The sequence below is a fragment of the Zea mays genome, chromosome 10 (genome assembly GCF_902167145.1).
Source record: "Zea mays cultivar B73 chromosome 10, Zm-B73-REFERENCE-NAM-5.0, whole genome shotgun sequence".
NCBI classification, from domain to species: domain Eukaryota; kingdom Viridiplantae; phylum Streptophyta; class Magnoliopsida; order Poales; family Poaceae; genus Zea; species Zea mays.
The window spans coordinates 112,560,128-112,587,229 of NC_050105.1; the positions used below are offsets into that span (position 1 = coordinate 112,560,128).

General features: G+C 45.2%; 2 protein-coding genes and 1 pseudogene across 3 annotated transcripts; 2 read left to right on the forward strand and 1 right to left on the reverse strand.

Moving 5' to 3' along the window:
- Window positions 1–16,459: 16,459 nt before the first annotated feature.
- On the forward strand, window positions 16,460–26,327 carry LOC100277718 (uncharacterized). Its single transcript, NM_001151214.2, has 10 exons — window positions 16,460–16,676; window positions 16,809–16,880; window positions 23,584–23,663; window positions 23,760–23,859; window positions 23,945–23,998; window positions 24,098–24,175; window positions 24,682–24,779; window positions 24,856–24,913; window positions 25,489–25,610; window positions 25,966–26,327. Exons 1-10 carry the CDS (start codon window positions 16,611–16,613, stop codon window positions 26,120–26,122), a joined length of 885 nt encoding a protein of 294 aa, NP_001144686.1. The 5' UTR covers window positions 16,460–16,610; the 3' UTR covers window positions 26,123–26,327.
- Window positions 17,677–18,541, forward strand: LOC118473578 (uncharacterized). The gene has a single exon (XM_035963461.1). It carries the CDS (start codon window positions 17,859–17,861, stop codon window positions 18,441–18,443), a length of 585 nt encoding a protein of 194 aa, XP_035819354.1. The 5' UTR covers window positions 17,677–17,858; the 3' UTR covers window positions 18,444–18,541.
- On the reverse strand, window positions 21,623–23,530 carry LOC111590279 (transcription factor pseudogene; annotated as a pseudogene). The gene has a single exon (NR_163883.2). The product of NR_163883.2 is annotated as a transcription factor pseudogene (transcript).
- Window positions 26,328–27,102: the final 775 nt, after the last annotated feature.

Genomic DNA, 27,102 nt, shown 5'->3' on the forward strand with positions numbered 1-27,102 from the left:
CTTGAGGGAGATGTCGAGATAATCAGTCTTCTTTCCGCAACGCATCTCCAAGCTCGCGCCCCCCACCAGCTGATGCTGTCCTCCAGCCATCCCAGGCCGACAGTGATACAAATATTTCCACAGTCCAAAGTGTGGCAGGATGCCGAGAAAAGCCTCACATAAATGAACAAAGATGGAGATTTGCAGAATGGAATTAGGGTTCAGATGGGTCAGATTCAAGTGGTAGAAATCAAGGATACCGCGGAAAAGGGGGAAACAGGAAGAGCAAGACCGCGGAGAAGAAAAGGAACATATACAACGGACTCGTGGGTGTCCTCTGTTGGAACAGTAACCCCACGGCAAATCCGCCAAGAACAGAGCTCCTTCGGAGGAAGAACTCCGATAGACACGAGATGGAGAAGATCAGACTCAGAAACAACAGACATATGGTTACCTGCGAAAGGCAACTGGCTGTTGGGATCGATGGGGGGAATAACAGCAACGGATGAACTTGATGCTTTCTGCTTGGGCGCCATCTCTATCTTGCTGGCGAGCGGAACGGAAGCAATATCGCACGGGCGCAAAGGAAGCTTGGATGCAGAAAAGCAAGAACTAGGGCACAGAAAGCAGAGGCGCGCTACAATGAAGTACATATGGGGTTTTCCTGGGCCAGATACCGTTTCCAGAAAGCACCCAGTCATCACTCGACGGTCATTTTTAGAAAATGCTGGCTTGCCATGTCATCACTCAGCCGCTATTCCTAAAAAAGCTGGCATGCCATGTCATCCCTCGGCTATTATTTCCAAAACGGCCGACGCGGCCCATTCTAACTCGGTTGTTACCTCTAAAACACCGACATCACCATCAATCACTCGGCTGTTACCTCTAAAACGCCGACGTCACAACAAGTCACTCGGTCGTTACCTCTAAAACGTCGATGTGCCGTCAATCACTCGGCTATTACCTCTAAAATGCCGGTGTTGCCGTCAATTACTCGGCTGTTACCTCTAAAACGCCGATGTTGCCATTAATCACTCGGCTGATTACCTCTAAAAACACCGACACGGCTCATCGTAACTCGGCCGGCATTCCTAAGGCAACGATGGGATTTCGGATGACTCGGCCAGAACCACCAAAGCGCTATCATGACAAATAGGGCAATCAGAAGTGTGATTTAACGATCACAGATACTCCTCACACATTGATTGGCGTACAGCGAAAAAGCAGCATAACACATACAGAAGCGGAGCGAAATCACTTTTCATTATAAAGGGAAGCTACGGAACTTACAAATCAACTCGTTATGAGTTGATGCTTTCCCTACTACTACTACATTACATTTCACTACTCTATACTACTAACTACTACTACATTATTTCATTATACTACTTCTAATCTATACTAACATTTAAAAAACCAGTGGCATCTAGCCACTGGCCTTGTTGCTGCCCTTGCTGCCACCGCCGTTGCCGCCCTTGCTGCCGCCGTCACCACCCCTGCCGCCGCCGCCATGGCCGTCGCCTCCGTCATCACCACCATCGCCGCTGCTGCCCTCCTCGGACGAGTCCGAGACCTCGAGCCCGGCGCGCTCGACGGCCCGGATGTAGGTCCAGACCTCCGCGACAATCCCCTGGGAGTCGTCTGAATCATCAGACGACGCCGGGGGAGAGACGGGAGCCGGAGATCCCTCGGACCCGGAGGAGAACTCCTCCGAGTACTCTGAGTCACCGAAATCCTCCGAGGGAGGAGTCGGCTCGCGCTTGCGTTTGTCGCCAGAATGGTGTGAAGAACCGCTACCTTTCTTGCTCTTGCCCATAGTGGAGAGGAAGGAAGAAGAAGAGAACAAACAACAGAGAGCAGTAAGAGATGTGAAAATACCGGGGAAGCAAGAGCACTATTTATAGAAGAAGAAGAAGGCAACCGTTCACCTCCTACCACGGTCACTGAACAGTTGCAAAAATTCAATATGCAATTCAAACCGTCTGAAGACACGTCAGGCGGCTGACGCTGTTTCACGCAACACAACACCCATTGGGTCTCCAGTCAACTGCGCGGGCGATATGATTACACCCGCGGTCACATCAAGTTACTACTCAGAAGCAGTTTGCTAAATACTCAGCGTACCAAGCCGTCCCTTGCCTACACCCATTGGGGGGGACGCCCAGGAATTATCAGTATATTTTTTCAAAACAGTCACATCCGAGCAGTGCGTGCAATGAATACCTCAAGACAAAAGGGAGATATCAGCAAGGATTAAAGGAAAACCAAACATAGCCGGTGAAGTACAAGTCTGATCAACAGAAGCGACGTGAAGACTAGCCAGGGGACGTCTATCGAACGTCCAATCAGTTGCAGATCAAATAAATTGCACCACCTAGCAAGATATGGGCAGACCATGAACTCGGCCTCAAAGACAAAATACACGCTGACCTCTAAAGCATAATATCAAGGACATAATGCCGACCTCTAAGGCATTCGGTAAAAAGAGAGGATGATTCTCAGCAAAAGGGCACGAAATGAAGACCTTCGAGTGGATTATTTTCAAATATCCACTCGAAGCTCGGGGGCTACACCCATTGGGTGCGCCTTCGGCGCACCCAATGAATCGTCATCTCAAATCAAGACAATGCTGACCTCTAAAGCATAGGGCAAGATCAAAACAAGGCAGACCTCCAACAAAGTACAAGTGTAAAATAAAGATGATTTCTGATAATACTCGAAGTGAAGACCTTCGAGTGGATTATTTTCAAAAATCCACTCGAAGCTCGGGGGCTACACCCATTGGGTGCACCTTTGGTGCACCCAATCAAGTTCAAGGTCCTACAGTACGAAATGCTGACCTCCGAAGCGCGAGTCTAAGACAGAACACCAATCTTCGAGTGATAAAAGCAGAAAGAGACAGTAAGGAATCGTTTTTACCAGGTTACCCAGAAAGCATTTCCTGTCACAAACAAAGACCGCAAGCTGGACCTATGATCTTTGGGTCGATTATTTCAAAATCAACCCAAAGATCGGGGGCTTGTGGGGGACAGATATCCCCCGGGTCCACTGGAAGGATAAAGACCTCACGAAAGGCCCAAGGGCCCAATAAATCGTAAGGTCATCCCTTCGTGGGCCTGGGGAGGAATGACCAGTGAAGCGGATTGACACAAGGCCGGACCGGCGCAAATCCAGATGGCCCAATGACTTCGAGTGAGTGATCACAACAAAGACCTGACCTTCCCGCACTGGAACCCCGAACAGCGGAACCAAGCGAGGATGAGTCAGCGGAACTATAGGAAGATAGGCTCAATCAGTTCACTATTTCTTAGGTGCACATTGTTATCATATCTGCATGTATTGCCCCATGGTCGAATATATAAGGCCTAGGGGGCACCCATTCAGAACAATCGAACTCACTACTAGCCACCCACCCAATTCTCTGCGCTCTCAGGGTCAGAGAACTCTCTTGTAAACCACCAAGTAAAACACTCTCGCCAGGACGTAGGGTGTTACGCATTTCAAAGCGGCCCGAACCTGTAAACCACTGTCCATTGTTCCTTGTGCGTCCAGCATGAACCATTTAGCTACAGTTGGCAACACCGTCCTACTCCTAAAAACACCTTGAGGGGCAACCCCGGGTGTGCGGTCGGACCCAAAACACCGACACATTACAAGGCAAGGATTTACCCAAGGCTTTGAATGAGCGTTTCCTCAAGCAGTACCATCCTAGTATGTGGCAAGATGCTTAAGAAAACCGATGTAATCACATCAAGTTAAGATGCTTTTGGTTTGCTTAGCTCCACCAAAAGGCAGGGGAGCATATGTTGGGCACCAAATTGAGAGGCCGGACGGTCCGCGGTCCGGACGATCCGCGCAAGCGCAGAACCGATTAGGGTTCCGAGTTTCTTGCTATGTTTGTTGGCGAGAATCTCGGGATAAGCTCGGAAATTTGTTGGTAACGGGTCTAGTCCCCCTCCTCTATAAAAGCAGAGGAATACGGTCGATTTAATCAATCAACCGAAAATTCAATCATTACAATTTACATTTATTCTTAGGAGTAGTTCTAGTCTAGTTATAGGTTAGTCTTCCAATCCCCAAATTCTTTGCTTCTCTTCGACTCTATGTCGATTAGAGGAGTCTAGGTCGGCCTGCCGAGCCTAGACATCACCTAGGATCTCTCCTCCCCGACGGGGTCCCTCCCGGAAGCGAGATCCAGGCGCCGCCGGCGATCTTCCGCCGCTCCTGCGCACGCGCGGACCGTCCGGCCGTCAGGCAGGAAACCCTAGCATCGTACCAGGCCGCGGACCGTCCGCCCCTATGAAGAGAGCACCGTCACGGTTCATGTTGAGTAATTGACGCCCGAAAAAGGTGTCAACAGGCCCTTAGTTGTTTCTAGTAGAAGCTAGACACCCATATGCAAAATAGGAGGTATCCGCAACTCGACTGACATTGAGCGGAGAGAAAAATAATTTTTTTCTCTTGAGAGAGTAGAGCCGATGTAAAAAAAGGAAAGAGAAGGACTGGCGATGGAATTTTATTCATATAGGGAGAGGAGAGAGAATATGTGAATTAATATACGATGTGTGCTGGATCGACCCCCTTTCTTCATAGATGTATTTGTATTCTGCTAGAAAGCGATGTACTAATCTGGAACGTGTCTTTTTGGCATCTACAACTTGATAGGAGTAAAATACACTACTGCTCCCTAAACTTATAGTATTTTATTATCTTAGTCCCTAAAATTCCAAAATACATATATATGTGAAAGGGAATTAGGCTTACACCTATTTCCTAAATGATTTTGGTGGTTGAATTGCCCAACACAAATAATTAGACTAACTAGTTTGCTCTAGTCTATAAGTTATACAGGTGCCAAAGGTTCACACTAAGCCAATAAAAAGACTAAGAAATGGGTTCAACCAAAAGAGCAAGGGACAACCGAAGGCTGCCCTGTTCTGGCGCACCGGACAGTGTCCGGTGCACCAGGGGACTCCAAGCCAAACTTCGCACCTTCGGGATTTTTCAGAAGCGCTTCGCTATAATTCACCGGACTGTCCGGTGCACCACCGGACAGTGTCCGGTGCTCCAGAGGAGAGCGACTCTGAACTCGCCAGCTTCGGGAATCCGCTTCGCTAAAATTCACCGGACATGTTCGGTGCACAACGGACTGTCCGGTGAGCCAGCGGAGCAACGGCTACTTCGTGCCAACGGTCGACTGCAACGCATTAAATGCGCGCCTGCGCGTGCAGAGGAGCAGGGCACGCGCGGGTGGCACACCGGACAGTCTACAGGACTTGTCCGGTGCACCACCGGACAGCCAGGCGGGCCCACACGTCAGAGCTCCAACGGTCGGAACCCAACGGCCTGGTGACGTGGCTGGCGCACCGGACAGTGTCCGGTGGCGCACCGGACTGTCCGGTGCGCCATGCGACAGCAGCCTCCACCAAACGGCTAGTTTGGTGGTTGGGGTTATAAATACCCCAACCACCCCACATTCAAGTCATTCAAGTTTTCCAACTTCCAACCACTTACAAGAGCTCTAGCATTCAATTCTAGACACACCCAAGTGATCAAATCCTCTCCCAATTCCACAAAAGCTTTAGTGTTAAGTGAGAGAGATTTGTTGTGTTCTTTTGAGCTCTTGCACTTGGATTGCTTTCTTTCTCATTCTTTCTTGAGATCAAACTCACTTGTAATTGAGGCAAGAGACACCAATCGTGTGGTGATCCTTGTGGGAACTTTGTGTTCCAAGTGATTGAGAAGAAAAGCTCACTCGGTCCAAGGGACCGTTTGAGAGAGGGAAAGGGTTGAAAGAGACCCGGTCTTTGTGACCACCTCAGCGGGGAGTAGGTTTGCAAGAACCGAACCTCGGTAAAACAAATTCGCGTGTCACACTCTTTATTCGCTTGCGATTTGTTTTACGTCCTCTCTCTCGGACTCGTTTCTATTTCTAACGCTAACCCGGCTTGTAGTTGTGATTAATTTTGTGAATTTCAGTTTCGCCCTATTCACCCCCCTCTAGGTGACTTTCAATTGGTATCAGAGCCCGGTGCTTCATTAGAGCCTAACCGCTCGAAGTAATGTCGGGAGATCACGCCAAGAAGGAGATGGAGACCGGCGAAAAGCCCACTACAAGTCACGGGAAGGCCACATCGGAAGAGTCCCGCAACAAAGGGAAGGGGAAGGAGAAGAAAGCCTCCTCCCACAAATCGCATCAGAGTGGCGATAAGAAAAAGAAGATGAGCAAGGTGGTCTACTACGAGACCGACACTTCATCACCTTCCACCTTCGGCTCCGACGCGCCATCCATTACTTCTAAGCGCCATGAGCGTAAGAAGTTTAGTAAGATCCCCTTACGCTATCCTCGCATTCCTAAACATACACCTTTACTTTCCGTCCCATTAGGCAAACCACCAACTTTTGATGGTGAAGATTTTGCAAGGTGGAGTGATTTAATGCGATTCCATCTAACCTCACTCCACAAAAGTATATGGGATGTCGTTGAGTTTGGTGTACAGGTACCATCCGTAGGGGATGAGGATTTTGATGAGGACGAAGTGGCCCAAATCGAGCACTTCAACTCCCAAGCCACAACTATACTCCTCGCCTCTCTAAGTCGAGAGGAGTATAACAAGGTGCAAGGATTAAAGAGCGCCAAGGAAGTTTGGGACGTGCTCAAGACCGCGCACGAGGGAGATGAGCTAACCAAGATCACCAAGCGGGAAACGATTGAGGGAGAGCTCGGTCGCTTCCGGCTTCGCAAAGGGGAAGAGCCACAAGACATGTACAACCGGCTCAAAACCATGGTGAACCAAGTGCGCAACCTCGGGAGCAAAAAGTGGGATGACCACGAGATGGTTAAGGTTATTCTTAGATCACTTATTTTCCTTAACCCTACTCAAGTTCAATTAATTCGTGGTAATCCTAGATATACACTAATGACTCCCGAGGAAGTAATCGGGAATTTTGTGAGCTTTGAGTACATGATCAAGGGCTCAAAGAAAATCAATGAGCTAGATGATCCCTCCACATCCGAAGCACAACCGGTCGCATTTAAGGCGACGGAGGAGAAGAAGGAGGAGTCTACACCAAGTAGACAACCAATCGACGCCGCAAAGCTCGACAACGAGGAAATGGCGCTCGTCATCAAGATCTTCCGCCAAATCCTCAAGCAAAGGAGGGGGAAAGATTACAAGCCCCGCTCCAAGAAGGTTTGCTACAAGTGTGGTAAGCCCGGTCACTTTATAGCAAAATGTCCTATCTCTAGTGACAGTGACAGGGGCGACGACAAGAAGGGGAGAAGAAAGGAGAAGAAGAAATACTACAAGAAGAAGGGTGGCGACGCCCATGTATGCCGCGAGTGGGACTCGGACGAGAGCTCCTCCGACTCCTCCTCCGACGAGGACGCCGCCAACATCGCCATCAACAAAGGCCTTCTCTTCCCCAACGTCGGCCACAAGTGTCTCATGGCAAAGGACGGCAAAAAGAAGAAGGTTAAATCTAAATCCTCCACTAAATATGAGTCCTCTAGTGATGATAATGCTAGTGATGAGGAAGATAATTTGTGTACTCTTTTTGCCAATTTAAACATGCAACAAAAAGAAAAATTAAATGAATTGATTAGTGCTATCCATGAGAAGGATGATCTCTTGGACTCTCAAGAGGACTTCCTAATCAAGGAAAACAAAAAGCATGTTAAGGTTAAAAATGCTTACTCTCTAGAAGTAGAAAAATGTGAAAAACTATCTAGTGAGCTAAGCACTTGCCATGAGACTATAGACAACCTTAGAAATGAGAATGCTAATTTGTTAGCTAAGGTTGATTCAAATATTTGTGATGTTTCAATTACCAATCTTAGAAATGATAATGATAATTTGCTTGCTAAGATTGAAGAATTAAACATTACTCTTGCTAGCCTTAGGAATGAAAATGAAAATTTGCTTGCTAAGGCTAAAGAACTTGATGTTTGCAATATTACAATTTCCGACCTTAGAAGTAAAAATGATATATTGCATGCTAAGGTTGTAGAATTAAAATCTTGCAAACCCTCTACATCTACTGTTGAACATACTTCTATTTGCACTAGATATAGAGATGTTGATATTAATGCTATACATGATCATATGGCTCTAATTAAACAACAAAATGATCATATAGAAAAATTAAATGCTAAAATTGCCGAGCATGAACTTGAAAATGAAAAATTTAAATTTGCTCGCAGTATGCTTTATAGTGGGAGACGCCCTGACATTAAGGATGGCATTGGCTTCCAAAAGGGGGACAATGTCAAACTCAATGCCCCTCCTAAGAAATTGTCCAACTTTGTTAAGGGCAAGGCTCCCATGCCTCAAGATAACGAAGGTTACATTTTGTACCCTGCCGGTTATCCTGAGAGCAAAATTAGGAGAATTCATTCTAGGAAGTCTCACTCTGGCCCTAACCATGCATTTACGTATAAGGGTGAGACATCTAGTTCTAGGCAACCAACCCGTGCTAAGTTGCCTTAGAAGAAAACTCCTAGTGCATCAAATGATCATGACATTTCATTTAAAACTTTTGATGCATCATATGTCTTAACTAACAAATCCGGCAAGGTAGTTGCCAAGTATGTTGGGGGCAAGCACAAGGGGTCAAAGACTTGTGTTTGGGTACCCAAAGTTCTTGTGTCTAATGCCAAAGGACCCAAAACCATTTGGGTACCTAAAGTCAAGAACTAAACTTGTTTTGTAGGTTTATGCATCCGAGGGCTCAAGTTGGATCATCGATAGCGGGTGCACAAACCACATGACAGGGGAGAAGAAAATGTTCTCCTCCTATGAGAAAAACCAAGATCCCCAACGAGCTATCACATTCGGGGATGGAAACCAAGGTTTGGTCAAAGGATTGGGTAAAATTGCTATATCTCCTGACCATTCAATTTCCAATGTTTTTCTTGTAGATTCCTTAGATTACAATTTGCTTTCCGTTTCTCAATTATGTCAAATGGGCTACAACTGTCTATTTACTGATGTAGGTGTCACTGTCTTTAGAAGAAGTGATGATTCAGTAGCATTTAAAGGAGTGTTAGAGGGTCAGCTATACTTAGTAGATTTTGATAGAGCTGAATTCGACACTTGCTTAATTGCTATGACTAACATGGGGTGGCTCTGGCACCGCCGACTAGCCCATGTTGGGATGAAGAATCTTCATAAGCTTCTAAAGGGAGAACACATTTTAGGATTAACAAATGTTCATTTTGAGAAAGACAGGATTTGTAGCGCATGCCAAGCAGGGAAGCAAGTTGGTGCTCATCATCCACACAAGAACATCATGACGACTGACAGGCCACTGGGGCTCCTACACATGGATCTATTCGGCCCGATTGCTTACATAAGCATCGGCGGGAGTAAGTACTGTCTAGTTATTGTGGATGACTATTCTCGCTTCACTTGGGTATTCTTTTTACAGGAAAAATCTCATACCCAAGAGACCTTAAAGGGATTCTTGAGACGGGCTCAAAATGAGTTCGGCTTAAGGATCAAGAAAATTAGAAGCGACAACGGGACGGAGTTCAAGAACTCTCAAATTGAAGGCTTCCTTGAGGAGGAGGGCATCAAGCATGAGTTTTATTCTCCCTACACGCCTCAACAAAATGGTGTAGTGGAGAGGAAGAATAGAACTCTATTGGATATGGCAAGAACCATGCTTGATGAGTACAAGACTTCGGATCGGTTTTAGGCCGAGGCGGTCAACACCGCCTGCTACGCCATCAACCGGTTATATCTACACCGAATCCTCAAGAAGACATCATACGAACTCCTAACCGGTAAAAAGCCCAATATTTCATATTTTAGAGTCTTTGGTAGCAAATGCTTTATACTTGTTAAAAGAGGTAGAAAATCTAAATTTGCTCCTAAGACTGTAGAAGGCTTTTTACTAGGATATGATTCAAACACAAGGGCATATAGAGTTTTTAACAAGTCCTCTGGACAAGTTGAAGTTTCTTGTGACGTTGTGTTTGATGAGACTAACGGCTCTCAAGTAGAGCAAGTTGATCTTGATGAGATAGGTGATGAAGAGGCTCCGTGCATCGCGCTAAGGAACATGTCCATTGGGGATGTGTGTCCTAAAGAATCTGAAGAGCCTCCAAATGCACAAGATCAACCATCCTCCTCCACGCAAGCATCTCCACCAACTCAAAATGAGGTCGAGGCTCAAGTTGATGGAGTAGAAGATCAAAGAGATGAGCCACCTCAAGATGACGGCAATGATCAAGGGGGAGATGCAAATGGTTAAGATAAGGAGGATGAAGAACCAAGACCGCCACACCCAAGAGTCCACCAAGCAATCCAACGAGATCACCCCGTCGACACCATCCTCGGCGACATCCATAAGGGGGTAACCACTAGATCTCGTGTTGCTCATTTTTGTGAACATTACTCTTTTGTTTCCTCCATTGAGCCACATAGGGTAGAAGAAGCACTTCAAGATTTGGATTGGGTGGTGGCGATGCAAGAGGAGCTCAACAACTTCACTAGGAATGAGGTATGGCATTTGGTTCCACGTCCTAATCAAAATGTTGTAGGAACCAAGTGGGTTTTCCGCAACAAGCAAGACGAGCATGGTGTGGTGACAAGGAACAAAGCCCGACTTATGGCCAAAGGATACTCCCAACGAAGGTTTGGATTTCGGTGAAACCTATGCACCCGTAGCTAGGCTTGAGTCAATTCGTATATTATTAGCCTATGCTACTTACCATGGCTTCAAGCTTTATCAAATGGACGTGAAGAGTGCCTTCCTCAATGGACCAATCAAAGAAGAGGTATATGTTGAGCAACCTCCCGGCTTTGAAGATAGTGAGTACCCTAACCATGTTTATAAACTCTCTAAGGCGCTTTATGGGCTCAAACAAGCCCCAAGAGCATGGTATGAATGCCTAAGAGATTTTCTTATCACTAATGGCTTCAAAGTCGGAAAGGCCGATCCTACTTTATTTACTAAAACTCTTGACAATGATTTGTTTTGCCAAATTTATGTTGATGATATCATATTTGGGTCTACTAACAAATCTACATGTGAAGAATTTAGTAGGATCATGACACAAAAATTCGAGATGTCTATGATGGAGGAGTTGAAGTATTTCTTAGGATTTCAAGTGAAGCAACTCCAAGAGGGCACCTTCCTAAGCCAAACGAAGTATACTCAAGATATTCTAAGCAAGTTTGGGATGAAGGATGCCAAACCCATCAAGACACCCATGGGAACCAATGGGCATCTCGACCTCGACATGGAAGGTAAGTCCATGGATCAAAAGGTATACCGGTCGATGATAGGTTCTTTACTCTATTTATGTGCATCTCGACCGGATATTATGCTTTCCGTATGCATGTGTGCAAGATTCCAAGCCGACCCTAAGGAAGCTCACCTTACGGCCGTAAAACGAATCTTGAGATATTTAGTTTATACTCCTAAGTTTGGGCTTTGGTATCCTCGGGGATCCACTTTTGATTTAATTGGTTATTCGGATGCCGATTGGGTGGGGTGTAAAATTAATAGAAAGAGCACATCGGGGACTTGCCAGTTCTTGGGAAGATCCTTGGTGTCTTGGGCTTCAAAGAAGCAAAATTCCGTAGCTCTTTCTACCGTCGAAGCCGAGTATATTGCCGCAAGCCATTGTTGCGCGCAACTACTTTGGATGAGGCAAACCCTTAGGGACTATGGTTACAAATTAACCAAAGTTCCTCTTCTATGTGATAATGAGAGTGCAATCCGCATGGCGGATAATCCCGTTGAGCATAGCCGCACTAAACACAGCCATTCGGTATCACTTCTTAAGGGATCACCAATAAAAGGGAGATATCGAGATTGCATACATTAATACTAAAGATCAATTAGCTGATATCTTTACCAAGCCACTTGATGAACAAACTTTTAACAAACTTAGGCATGAGCTAAATATTCTTGATTCTAGGAATTTCTTTTGATGTCTTGCATGCATAGCTCATAAATATACCTTTGATCATATCTCTTTTATATGCTATGACTAATGTTTCTTCAAGTAAATTTCAAACCAAGTCATAGGTGTATTGAAAGGGAATTGGAGTCTTCGGCGAAGACAAAGGCTTCCACTCTGTAACTCATCCGTCGCCGTCGCTCCGAGCAACTCTCCGTCTTTGGTATAATCTTCACTCATTTATTTATGACCAAAGGGGGAGAAAGTAATTCTAAAGGGCTCTAATGATTCCGTTTTTGGCGATTTATGCCAAAGGGGGAGAGAGCATGAGCCCAAAGCAAAAGGACCGCACCACCTAATTTTAAAAAGAGTTTTTTCAATTGGTATGATTTTTTCAAATTGTTATCTCATTGTGTTCAAAAAGGGGAGAGAGTAGTATTCTCAAAAGCAATATCTTAAAACCCTCTTGAACACTAAGAGAAGGAATTTATCAAGGGGGAGTTTTGTTTAAGTCAAAGGAAAAGCATTTGAAATAGGGGGAGAAAATTTCAAACCTTAAAAATGCTTCGCAAAATCTTATTCATTTACCTTTGACTATTTGCAAAAGGTCTTTGAAAAGAAGTTACAAAAGAATTTGCAAAAACAAAACATGTGGTGAAAGCGTAGTCCAAAATGTTAAAAAATGAAGAAACAATCCATGCGTATCTTATAAGTATTTATATTGGCTCAAATTCTAAGTAACCTTTGCACTTACAATTATGCGAACTAGTTCAATTATGCACGTCTCTATTTGCTTTGGTTTGTGTTGGCATCAATCACCAAAAAGGGGGAGATTGAAAGGGAATTAGGCTTACACCTATTTCCTAAATGATTTTGGTGGTTGAATTGCCCAACACAAATAATTGGGCTAACTAGTTTGCTCTAGTCTATAAGTTATACAGGTGCCAAAGGTTCACACTAAGCGAATAAAAAGACCAAGAAATGGGTTCAACCAAAAGAGCAAGGGACAACCGAAGGCTGCCCTGGTCTGGCGCACCGGACAGTGTCCGGTGCACCAGGGGACTCCAAGCCAAACTTCGCACCTTCGGGATTTTTCAGAAGCGCTTCGCTATAATTCACCAGACTGTCTGGTGCACCACCGGACAGTGTCCGGTGCTCCAGAGGAGAGCGACTCTGAACTCGCCAGCTTCGGGAATCCGCTTCGCTATAATTCACCGGACATGTCCGGTGCACACCGGACTGTCCGGTGAGCCAGCGCAGCAACGACTACTTCGCGCCAACGGTCGACTGCAACGCATTAAATGCGTGCCTGCGCGCGCAGAGGAGCAGGGCACGCGCGGGTGGCACACCGGACAGTCTACAGGACTTGTCCGGTGCACCACCGGACAGCCAGGCGGGCCCACACGTCAGAGCTCCAACGGTCGGAACCCAACGGCCTGCTGACGTGGCTGGCGCACCGGACAGTGTCCGGTGCGCCATGCGACAGCAGCCTCCACCAAACGACTAGTTTGGTGTTTGGGGTTATAAATACCCCAACCACCCCACATTCAAGTCATCCAAGTTTTCCAACTTCCAACCACTTACAAGAGCTCTAGCATTCAATTCTAGACACACCCAAGTGATCAAATCCTCTCCCAATTCCACAAAAGCTTTAGTGTTAAGTGAGAGAGATTTGTTGTGTTCTTTTGAGCTCTTGCGCTTGGATTGCTTTCTTTCTCATTCTTTCTTGAGATCAAACTCACTTGTAATTGAGGCAAGAGACACCAATCGTGTGGTGATCCTTGTGGGAACTTTGTGTTCCAAGTGATTGAGAAGAAAAGCTCACTCGGTCCAAGGGACCATTTGAGAGAGGGAAAGGGTTGAAAGAGACCCGGTCTTTGTGACCACCTCAGCGGGGAGTAGGTTTGCAAGAACCGAACCTTGGTAAAACAAATTCGCGTGTCACACTCTTTATTCGCTTGTGATTTGTTTTACGCCCTCTCTCGGACTCGTTTCTATTTCTAACGCTAACCCGACTTGTAGTTGTGATTAATTTTGTGAATTTCAGTTTCGCCATATTCACCCCCCTCTAGGCGACTTTTAGTATGTCACTAAACTTGTGAAATTTTATTGTCTTGTTCCTGGTATCTTAACATGCACATTTCGGCCTATACTTCTATGGTTGTGACGTCTAGGTCTGTGAATTTGTTTTGGGTGTCATCACATGTCTAAATAGTTTGAGACCTCTTTAGATCTTTGATGACACAAACAACAAGTTTATAGACCTAGATGACATAAATATACAAATATATGGATGAAAATATGGACATTGATGTGTGCAGCACAACACATTTGTAACAATTTGCCATCTAGCATGAGAGAGGAAAGGGGTAACTTATCTTGCATGCAACACATCAAATTATCATTAGTGGTGCAGTTGTCAAGAGTCACTGTCGAGACTTTCTTCTCAATTTGCCAATCTTGTAAGACTTCGTAAAGAACATCACTTATAATTTCTCCTGTATGTGGAGCGGGCACATATATGAACCTACAACAGCAGTAATAAATGTAAGCACCAAAGAAACTAGAATTCAACCACAAAGATGAACTACATTCTACTTCTACAAGTAACAGTTACCTCAAAAGAAATGATTTCAGCTTCCATTCTTCATCAATGAAATGTACTGTAACCGACATATATCCTTTTTTTGATGATTTGCTGTCCACATATCAGTAGTTACAGCAATCCGAGATTGACACTTTTGGAAGAAATTGATCATAGAACTCCTCTGCACCTCATACATATCTAAAATGTCCTTTTTAATAGTGTTCCTAGACATTGTTTTGAAAAGAGGTTGTAGAGCTGCACAAAATCTCCTAAAACCAACATGGTCAACCATTGAAAGTGGATACTCGTGGACACATATCATTATTGCGAGTTCTTTCCTAGCAACTTGTTGATCAAAAACATACTTATCAACTATTATTGCTCCACGTTCATCCTTACTCAACTTCAAGGTTGCTTGTTTTAATCCTTTTCTAACTTGCCGTGATTGACAACTTCCAAGGTGACTACGCAAATGAGTTGTACCAGCTTTACTATCTCCAACTAATTGCTTTTTACACCAATTACATTGAGCTTTTAATTTACCACCAACAGTTACTTGTTCAAACTCTAGCCAAACATCAGATTTCAGCTTCCTCTTTGTCCCAACAATAACAGTATCATCATCTTCCACAATGACATTATCTATACCTGATTGTGGTGCTGCTGCTGCAGGTGGAGCATTAGTACTTGATGATGGTGTGCCACTAGCAGTAGTATCACCAGCACTTGATGGGTCTGCACTCAGCGTCGGCGTCAATGTAGGTGTACCAGCAGCATCGCCAGCCCGATTGATAGTTGATCGGTTTAAGGTCACTCTCCCCCTCCTCGTTGCAGCACCACGTGAAGACAACGGTGGACGATTAGCTTGCGTCCCGGAGCCAGATCCACTTGTAGGCGCCATGGATGAACTTTACTACTTTAGATTTGAGAACCACCTCCACCTATTTGAGATCAGTGAGACATCAACTGTAAAATATACCTCGGACTCGGAGTGCTAACTCACTAGCTCAGAGAGACAGAGACGCTACCTTGGACCGGAGAAGGAGAATGGATTGGAATTTGGATACGCAGACACGCAGGGGAGCCAGCCACTAGCCAGGGACGCCAGCCAGGGACGCTGCGTCGCTGGCTCGCTGCCACGCTGTTCGCTGCTTCGCTGGACGGCCGGGGCAACCAGTCTTGCTCGACGACGGCAGGGACCAGGGCAACCGGTCTTGCGATGGACGGCCGGGGCAACCAAAGTACCAGACGACGGGGCGGATCTAGCGTTGTCCGCCTGTCCCACGAGTACCAGACACCGGGGCGGAGTGGCTGGTGGCGGTGGCCAGTGGCCGGTGGGCGGTGGCGGCTTGACTGGCTGAGAGACAGAGAGAGCAGAGAGATGAGACGTGAGGTGAGAGACGCCGGACGCGTGGGCGGCTGGGGGCCTGGCCGGCGGCCGCCTGGGGCTGCGATGCGTCCTTACTCCTGCGTGGCTGCGTGTGTGTGACTAGGGTAGTAGGGTTTCTGGACATTGGGCCGCCGGTTTCTTGTGGGCCAAAAGTGAAAACTCAAATTATTTCGGATATCCGCCAAGACCCGCGGGCACAAGATAAAACCCGTACCCGACCCGATTTAATCACGGGTCGGGTATGGGTGAGACCCGCGGGTTAAATTTCTTACCCGAACCCGAATCCGACGGGTCGGATATCCGTGGATATCCGAACCCGCGGGTAAAATTGCCATCCCTAATTGAAAGCTTAGAAACTGGAATGGTACAATTTTATAAGTTTAGGGGTCTGAACATGCACTTTGACCACAGTTTAGGACTAATGATATGTTTAGAAACCGGTAGTGTAATTTGGACTCTGCTGGGAACAGCCTTAAGAGGCCAGCTGGGCCCTGTAACTTGTCGGCCCGTGAACTCGTCTGCGGTTGCTCTGCAGCGTTTGTGTTGGTGAAAAAACGTGGAGCGCAGTACTCGGCAGCAGACACTCTATGGCTTTATCGTCATCATCACCAGTGGTTGCCCCGTGCAGGTTCCTGTGCCCCCGCGCCACTACCGCCTCTCGCGACATCCTCTCCTTCGCGACCACAGCAACAAGGAGGCGGCTGCTCCTCTCCACCGCCACCACCACCATTGCCGCCGCCATGGCCGCTTCTTCCTCCTGCAAGGTCATCGACTCCCACCTGCACGTCTGGGCCACGCCACAGCAGGTGCGTAAGCAGGCAACGCGCGCGAGCCCAGTTTCCGCGTCCTGGGCTCCTGGCGGCCCGCGGGGGAGTTCAGTAATCCTTCTGGGGTTGTTTTTTTTTTTTTTACCGGTGACTCCAACCCTATCCGTGCAGGCCAAGGAGGAGTACCCGTACTTCCCAGGCCAGGAACCCACGCTGCGTGGCGACGCCGACTTCTTACTCGAGGTCAGTCAGAGAACTTCAGAAATGCCGCATTCATGTGCACTTGAGGTTGCCCTGGAGCCCATTCGTTTCAGAGTTTCTGACCATCGGCGGCCGAATGAGTTGTGCCCGTGCTCTTGATAGATGGATTGGTGGGCGCATTTTTCGTACGTCTGATGTGAAATCGCACACACTGCAGCGGTCAACCTACTCTACCCCAAACCTGAAATCCTTCCACTAACTACATGTTACGATTCAACCAGGTAGTAGTAGCAGAGTTCGTAGTAGCGGAGTACAGCAGGGAGGGAATTGGGAAGAACGGAGTAGGAGACGTGAGGAACAAGAAGAAGAGGAATATTCTGCTTACTACATCTCATGCCATCTCTCCTCCCCCCATTTCTAGCTTATATACTCCAGGTCTTCACGCCCGCCAATCCGACCCGTGGAAGCGGGGATGGATTTTCCTCTGGCGACGGCGAGTTCAGGATAAGTGTTACGCTTATATAAGCCGAAATAGCTTATATACTCCTTGCATAAGTGTTTTCCGTTAACTAAACCCTTGAGCATTAAGCTGCACAGACACAGTTCAGGACAGACCTTCTTAGCCTCAGTGTCCCACCTAAATTGTTTACAAACATAGGCACCGACTTAAACAACTCTACCCCAGCACCAGAGTAATTAAAATCCGAAAATGCTCTGAATTACACCAGGTCTCTTATCTCCACGGCAAGAATGGCCGACAGAGTCATGGCACGTTCTCCGTGAGGCTGGTCCCTTTTCACATCTAACCTACTCCTGTTTCAAGTCAAACGATAGGGAAATCAGAGGGTCGGAGACCAAGAAGAGACCAATCTATACTCCTGGACTTCTCTTGTTGCTAAATCCATTCTCCTGGACGTTGCAAAAAGAGAAAAAAAGAAAGAATATCACGTTCCTCCTTTCACGAGGGAAGGGAGTATTAGCGAGGTCCGTCCATGTCAGCGGCATACTGGGCCAGAATACATGCAGCAACCACGACCCCCTTCGTGGGCTTTCTTCCCCCGCAGAAAAGGCCCAACCCAGACTGACGAGCAGTTTCGCAGCGATCAGTTGGCCAAAAGTATATACGAAACAAACGAAGAGACGCCTGTCCAACCCGCCGACTCCGATGCAACGCGAACCTGTCCAACCCGCCGACCCTCGGACGCCTCACGCACAAGCCCACACCCACCACCGGCAAACGGCAAAACGCGCGCGCGCGGCACATCACATATGCAGAGCAGAATGCAGATGCACCACGTTGTAGCAGACCGCCGGCGGCATTACGTGGAAGCGGTCCCACGAGGCCTTCTCGTGGTGCTGCCCGCGACAGCGACAGCGGCAGCAGCGACCATGGCGAATGGCCACGGCCACGGCCGGCGCAGGGCGCTCGTGGCCACCCTTGGCGGCCCCCGGAGGCGTGGCAGCGCATGCGGTTGCGAGACTCGCTTCTGCGTTCCTCTGCTACTGGCTTTGCGCCATTGTGGGCGTGTTTGTATCACATGCCAATACTGCTCTGTGAGGCCAGAACAGAGCGAACGGTGTAAGACGACCTCATCATGTGAATAGTGGATCCGACATGTGTGGTGTACTGTGGCATTCTGCAATGTATGAGACTCGACTTGATTCACGAAAAAGTAATGTCATACGGCTGTGTTGATTCCTCACCGCCCCACCCCCACCATAAAACGGTCATAAGTCCAAATATCATCTCGGCTCAGCGCTCAGCTCCGCAGTCATCGGCTCCTGAACTGATCTGAAGAAGACATGTTCACTTCATGTTCTGACGACGCATTGATGCTGACATTCCCCCATGACAAGAAGCTGCTTGTCCCAAGCAGGAGCCTGCGGAAACGACTGTCAAAGGGCAATGAGATCTTCCCAAGTGGCTAAGGACGGAGGCGGGAGGCATACCTGACCACTGCACGAGGACCTGAGATACACCCTCTGGACCCCCACGGCACTGCAAGATGCGTTCAGGAATTTGCAGTCCATCCATATGATTAGGTAGCTGAGCAACAGAAACTAACGGCGGCACAACCTTCTTCAGCTGCGAAACATGGAAAACTGGATGTAGGCAGCTCTAATTTATAAGCCATGCATATTCCGCTTCATGGTCGGAATGGAGTGGGCGTGCAACTGCTTCCAGGGCGCAGGCTCATACCGCCGCTGCTGCTATTTTGTTGGATTCTGGTCAATTCAACAACCCAAGGACTTTGTAACACCTACAGTAACCCAATAACATATGCAGCTTGTATTGGTCTATAGAGTAGGGGGACTAATATGTGATTTTGGGAGAGAAGGCATAAAAGAAGCCCTACGCAGAAGAGGCATCGGGGAGAAATCAGAAAACAGACTCGTTCACGTTGTCTTCATCACCAAGGCACGTTCCAGGTGAGTTTCTCCATTTCCTCACGTCTCGGTCATCACCACCGGGGTGTGACAGATGGTATCGCAGCCGATTACATTGTGCAGCTCAATCTGCGAGGCAGGGCCGTATCTGAGGGGTCCCAAAAACAGAGGCCCCCCTAGCCATTGGACGCTAGCACTTTTTCCTGTTAAATCTATCTATCCTATACACAAATATGTAAAAAGCGATATGCTATCGACTAGTCTCGTTTAGATTGTTAAATTAATGTCTCAATTATTTATCGAATACTTCATCTGTTCTAAAATAGTATTTGTTTTATCTCTTAATTTTTATGTTTATATTCAACTAAATAATAATGAATCCAATAAAGAAGCAAAACGAATTCTATTTTGATATAAAGAGAGTAACATGGTGGTTGCATCGGTGGAGAAAGGTTTTTAAAATTGAAATATTTTTGTGAACTATTTAAGGTCAACAATAACTCAAGAGAAGTTAAATGTCTTGGCGATTCTATGTGACGAAAAGAAATTGTTGGATAAGATTGATCTCAATAATATAATCGATGACTTTGTATCACAAAATGTTAGAAGATATTTTTAATAATATCAGATAACAACTAAGTACTTTTGGCTATATTTTACATTTGTCATCTTATAAACTTTAAAACAACATAATAATTTTATACGTCAATTATTCAATTATATATATATATACAAATATATATATAGGGACGAGGTAATGGAAGCCCTGGGCTTCCATTAGTACCAGGAAGCCCCAGCCAGGTATAGCCACGTCTCGTACCAGCATGCGTCCCACCGGGCATGAGTTCTTACTTGGACATATTTTAGCGTAAAACGTGAACAAAAACAGCGTAAATGATTACGAATTTTAGCGTAAATCGTAGATCTGTTTTGAAACGGCGAATGCGGCCCGAAAATTACGGCGTAAAAATCTCGCACGTCCCATCGTGATCGGGTTCTGACTCGGACAGATTTTAGCGTAAAACATGAACCAAAACAGCGTAAATGAGTACGAAATTTAGCGTAAATCTTATATCTGTTTCGTAACCGTAAATGGGTCCCGAAATTACGGTGTAATAATCGTGTGCGTCCGTTCGTGCGCGGGTTTTGCTCAAATAGATTTTAGCGTAAAACGTGAGCTAAAACAGCGTAAATGAGTACACAATTTAGCGTAAATCGTATACCTGTTTCGTATACCAAATTTACGGCGTGAAAATCGCGCGCCATCGGTCGTGCGCGGGTTCTGGCTCGGACGGATTTAAGTGTAAATCGTGAACCAAAACAACGTAAATGAGTATGAATTTTAGCGTAAATCATTCATCTATTTCATAATAACGAATGTAGACCGAATGTATCTCTCAGCGCATGAGGTTGTCATAAAACACATCAAGAAATGTCGTAAATTGGTGTAAGATACAACAAGAAGTGATCTGAGCTAATTGTAGTGTAAAATGCAAGCTAACCATCTACAGGAGAACTGTTTCAGATTTTACAATATGATATAAGAGATAATTATTCCTATTCATGTTGCCCTTATATTTTGTGTAGAGGTCCTTCAAGTCTGTTTTCTCATAATCTGACCCTCTATATTTAGCTTCAAATTCTTCATTGTCAGCCTCGGTGACCTGGGAATAAAGATTAAATTAAGTACCATTATATATAAAAATATACAACCTGTCCCCAAAATACTGTCACTCTGGCTATACATCTGAACAAGCCAAAAGGGTATTCTTTTAGAGACAGAGCAACAGAGCTAGTTTTATGCCACAACAGAGTTCTCGCTACTGTATTTCCCTAAAAAATATCATTGTAAATTAATAGACAACATCAGCCTACAATTAATATAGAAGCAACCATATTTTCTTGTACATTGTTCTGAAGTACTCCTGAAGATCGTTTGCTGCTTCTCCCACCAATGCCTAGATGAAAAAGGAAGATCCATAAAAATATTGCTTGAGTCTGAAAGGTAAAAAAACATTCATGTTTATGGTTGAGATACTACCTCATCCCCAAGATTCTTATCTGGGTGGAGGCGCAGAGCCAATTTGTGATACGCCTTCTTTATTTCTTGTTGAGAAGTGGTCTTCCCAACTCCTAGAATCTTTAAATGATAAAAAAAATAAACAAAAAATTAAATAATTAAATTGTGATCTGGAAAGAGAACCTGAAAGCAGTAAGCACTGGTTAATTACAGTTCTAAAGTGATAGCATATGCCAAAGAAAAACTCAAAGATGTTTTGGTTTTTAATGTTATGTACTTAAATAATATATATACACTAAAAACCAATATATATGCATAACCAAAATATATATATATATATAAATATAAAATGTCTCATAATTGTAAAGAATGAAGCAACAAATATCATTAGCACGAGTATATATGAAAAATTGACAAACAACACTAGCTAATTATGATAAGATTATTACTTGTCATTAACCAAAAGTGGATAACACAACCCCAGGCTCATGACTATTGATTTATAGAGAACCCAGTTGATTTATTTGTACTATGTAGCTAGCAACGAACCATATAGCCTAATTACGTAATGGGAATCACCTATATACAATGTTTTATGCATGTTTGCATAGCATACAAGAAATCACCTTGGCATTTTGCCGTTGCATCTCATCAACTCCTCGAGCTGCAAGCAATACTGGAAGTAGCACTCCAGCTCTGCGCGAAGAACTCTCACGCAAGTGCTTGATCCATCCCAGCTCGCCGCAGCTGTGTTCTTCAATAAGAGGCGGTGGCCAATCAAAACCGTTGTCACTGCCTCTGCTTCTTCCCTTTCCGTGGCTAGCTCCTACCTCGAGTCTGTCAAACAACAAGTGCTTGAGTTGCTCCCCTGCTCTCTCCCCTTCATCAGCGTCGGTCGTCCTCCAGTGACTACAGCCACCTGGTCGGCGGCGTCGACGAGGCAGTCGATGGGCGGCTTGGACTGGGCGAGGAGCCAGTTCAGGGTCTTGCTGGCCTTGTCGAACCCGAGGCGGTCCTGCAGCGCCAAGAACTCTCGCGCGACCCCGACCGAGAGCCGCATCCGGCAGTCGCGGAGGCCCTGCGCGTGCGGATCTTGCTGTGCTGAATCGTCCGGAACGACCCTTCTGTAGTACGGCCGCAACCTGGACGCCGGCATCATCCACCACCGGCGGCGACCCGTTGCTCGGCAGCTCCCTCTCCCCGCCGGCGCCTGCATAAAAGAAAGGAGAAGCGGAGGCCGTGAGATCTGGTAGCCACGGCCGTGCTGCGCTAGGTGGATCCGGATCTGTGTGGGGTGGTTGTCTGGATCGGGGAGTGGGGCTCGGAGGCGATGGCAGCGTGAGTGGAGGTAAAACTGCCGCCACTAAAACCCTATTTTTCTTGCAAACAGCCGCCGTCGGGAAGGTTGGATAGTGTGATCCGTTTTATACGATGGTGTTATAGCAAAATAAGCGTAAACTTATGTACAACAAAGCGTAAAGATGATGTTAGGTCGACCGATTGAGTGGGGGTCAGGGCTTTCTCTAATTAGAGAGAGCCCAGGGCTCCTAATACTATATATATATATATATATATATATATATATATATATATATATATATATATATATATATATATATATATATATAGTCTCTATATCGGATTTCACACTGGCCTATATAGAGATAGGGCCTCTATATCGGATTTCGCACTGACCAACCTCTAAAGTAGAAACGGGCCCTGCTGTGAGGGTGCGCGGGTGCAGCTGACCCGTCACTCATCGAGGTGTCGCGCAGCTTCGAGCAGGTTATGGGCCTTGCCAAGGCGGAGCTGCGTGAGCCCAGCACGCTACAGGTGGAGGCATCGGCTGCGGGCAGGATAGGCCCCCTTGTGGCCAATGCTTCTCCAGTTTATGATGTGCCATCCTTTGATGTTATCATCTCTTCTGCAAGTCTCAGCTTTTCACTTTTTGGTATTGTTGCTAACCTTCTTGAAAGATACATGCTCAGACATGTTCTTGAAAAAGTCATGCAAAATTGGCACCATAGCAGAATGAAGGAAACAGCATAGGGCATTCTGTAGCATATATTAAAAAAAATCTCAGTTGGTGGATTCATCGTTTCTCAACACATGGTGGACCTACCCAACCTAATTGCCATGTTACCGGCGTTTCCTTCTCTATCCCATTGTCATTGGAACTTGCTATTAAAAATTTAGTTTGAGACTGCATTTAATATTATTTGGTCTAACTAAACCAATGTTATCAGTCCTTCATTTAGCTTGTTGAAATTCAAAAGACTTAATACATGGGGAGCTGCTCATTAGTGTACTGTTTTGAGAATTTTCTCTTCTTTTCAGTGTATGAGTGAAGCTGGAGTGGACGGGGCTGTTATTGTTCAACCTATTAATCATATGTTTGATCATTCGTTGGTAACTAGGTAAAAAAAATCTTGCATTGATCCATTCCAATCCGAGGTCACCTGAATTAGTCATATGACTATATCAGTAATTTATTTCATTCTCGTTTTTTATAGTGTGTTGAAGAAATACCCATCCAAGTTCGTTGGTTGCTGTCTTGCGAATCCTGCAGACGATGGGACTGGGATTAAACAGCTTGAACATCTGATTGTACAAGTAACCTCTTGGAATTTTCTTCTGACACAAAAGGAATGACCCATTCTGCTAGTTTCTAACATGCAGTCCCTTCGTTTATCCCCAGGAAAAATACCGTGCTGTGAGGTTCAACCCAAACTTATGGCCATCTGGTCAAAAGGTTTGCAAATAGGCAAATGAGCAATATTGTTCCTCTACTTATTAATTACGATTGATGATCAATGTGGCCTGAAGGCAAAAAAATGTTTCAAATAAACAGATGACCAATGAGGTTGGAAGGTCATTATTTTCGAAGGCAGGAGAACTTGGAGTACCACTTGGAATAATGACGATGAAGGTAAAAGACGCATTCCTCTCCAAGATGTATCTGCAGTTACTATAAGAGTTTGAGGTTCTGACCAAAAAAATAATAGAGAAATATGTTCACATCCTTGAGAGAAGGTTTCACATTTGACATTTGGACAAAGAGTTATTATATATTGTAAGGTTGTGCCACTATAGAGCCAAAAGAAATGAGGAAATTAAATCCAGATATTCAAATTCTTAGCCCTGTTATTATACAATTTACTGTTTAGATGAGTTTATGAGAACCCCAACAGCATATTTTTTGAAAAAATAAATTTGCATGAGTGGACTCCTTTAGGGCTAGTTTAGAAACTCAAATCCCCTCCTGGATTGAAGGGGATTGGAGAGGAAATTGGTTCATTTCTACCTCAATCCCCTCCAATCCCAAAGGAGATTCGAGGTTCCCAAAGTAGCCCAATGTAAAGTAACAGGGATTTAAATATGCTCTATCTTACTGAGTTTAAGTTATCTTACTATTCTTTGTTCTTGTGTATGCAGGGAGTTGGTCCATATATTCAAGAAATAGAGGAACTGTGTAGGGATTATCCTGCAACTACCGTTATTCTTGACCATATGGCTTTCTGCAAGCCACCAACGTAAGCTTTGTTTTTGCTTGTTCATATTTTGCTGGAATGTATTCATATGAAGCTTATGTGTTGCATTGACATACAGGAACGATGAAGAAGAGAAGGCATTCTCTTCATTTCTAAGCTTATCCAGATTCCCACAGGTAATGTATGAAATTTGCTTACTTGTCTGTTAGCAGATGAATATGATCATGAAAAATATTATCCCTTATCCAAGCAAGCCATCTTCAGTATGAGCAGACGTAGCACCTCAGGTTTTGCCTTCAAAGATCATGGAGTAACACTATTTTTGAGAGCAGTACCTGACCTGATTTTATTGTCAATTACTTGAATCAGAATAAAGCTGACCCCTAGTGCCAGATTGTAGCAGAAGTTGCCTAGCTAGTACTCTCCGTCACAATATTTGTCATTCTAGCTAATCTCACACAAAATAGGGAGCATTAAACAGGGAAAACTATTCCCCCAGTAAATATCACCGTCCTTTAATGGCTTGCATAGTATTGGCTGGTGCATTTGGCTAGTAGGATGTGATTAGGTGTTGCTGCTACATTGATTAAGGGTAGGGAGTTCATGATGCTTTGGAATGTGAGAATGATAAGTAATTTGAGAAGAAAAAAAACTAAAAAGACAAATATTGTGAAATGGTGGTAGTAGTGCACTACTTTGTGCTGTGGCATCACTATACTTGCTCTAAAGCCAAGATGCATTACTTTAACAGGTTTATGTCAAATACAGTGCTCTTTTCCGCATAACAAGAGAAGCATATCCATATGAAGACACTGCTCAGCTTCTTTCCAGTGTGATATCTCATTATGGAGCCAGTCGAGTAATGTGGGGAAGGTAAATTCACAGACCCACTGATATGATCATACACTTTAACAGTGCCTATTTGTGGAAAATAAGCATTGAATCACAAGAGAAACCCCAGCAGCATGCAGCAATTTTATACTCGATGCTCGTCACTGAAAGTAAAAGAATTACTCTCTCCGTCTCCATCCCAAAATATAGTTCTTTCTAGCAGTCTTTTTTTCTGTCCACATTCATTCGAATGATAATGTTTAATCTGAAACGAAATCTATTTTGGGATGTAGGGAGTATTATATTGAATATATAAATAATATAATCCCTTTATTCTCTGGTACGAGCACTATCGGTCTATCGCCATGGATTAATTATGCTCTGGACATGTTTGCAGTGACTTCCCCTATGTTGTTCCTGAATGTGGTTACAAAGGAGGAAGGGAGGCGATTTCTCATGTCGCCAGCAAGATACCAGTTTCCCAGTCAGATTTGGAATGGATCTTGGGAAAAACAGTGAGCCAATTATTCCAAGGTGCATGGGTTACTCCATGATCACTGTAGCTGGTAGGACAATGTATTCCAGAGCAACTATATCAACGGGAATATATGTCCTTTTTTCCAGTGTTTACATGTATTCTCTCTGTTTCAAATAATGTCTTTATCTAGATACATATATCTAGGTGTGTAGCAAAATCTTTAACTTCAGTTCTTGATTATGCGACCTACACCATAACCTCAATATCGAATAATCTTTGACAGTTAGCGCTCCAGGTAAGGGAAGTCGTGCTAATCACTAGAGAGCTGATGGCAACCATGGGTTTTGCATCGGAAGAAGTCATCTTTAGTACCCTTAGATTCATTGCAGATTCACTCGAAAATCTTGGGCTCGTCCTAGATCTTTCGGCGGTTTTGGCACCCCATAATCAAGTGACATCGACTCAAACTTAAGCTTAACCTCAACACCGACTTAGACTCGGACTCGAGTCAATTTAGACTCTGACTTGGATTTAAACTCATGATTTTGAAGACTGCTTCATGTTCATGGCGAACTTAGGACGCTAGAATGGTCACCTCCCGGACCATGCAAATGGTAGTGTTGATTCTGCAGCCATGAATCTGAGGAACTAGGAAGAGTTATGGGAGCGTGGCCAAGTTGTCCATGATTAGATCTAGATGGTCAATTTTCATGACCAACAAGTCTACACGACACCAATCCAAAACATCATGACGACAAAGCTCTTTCTTGACAGACTCACTACTGCTCCGCTAGGACAATGTGCTGGCTCACGAAGACCTGAGGAAGATAAATAACATGATAGTGTATATTCTGAGGCTCCAACGACTCCAATGTCGAGTCATGTCGTCGTCGAGTCCTTATATGATTTGACCTAGAAAGAGTACTCTTAGGAGAGTTAGAGTCGTCGATAGTTCGAGTATTAGGATCTCTCTGCCCACAATCGTCACGAAGGGACTCGACTATCATCTCAGTTCACCGGGCTTGGACTCCTCCCCACGGAAGTAACATTAGTTGG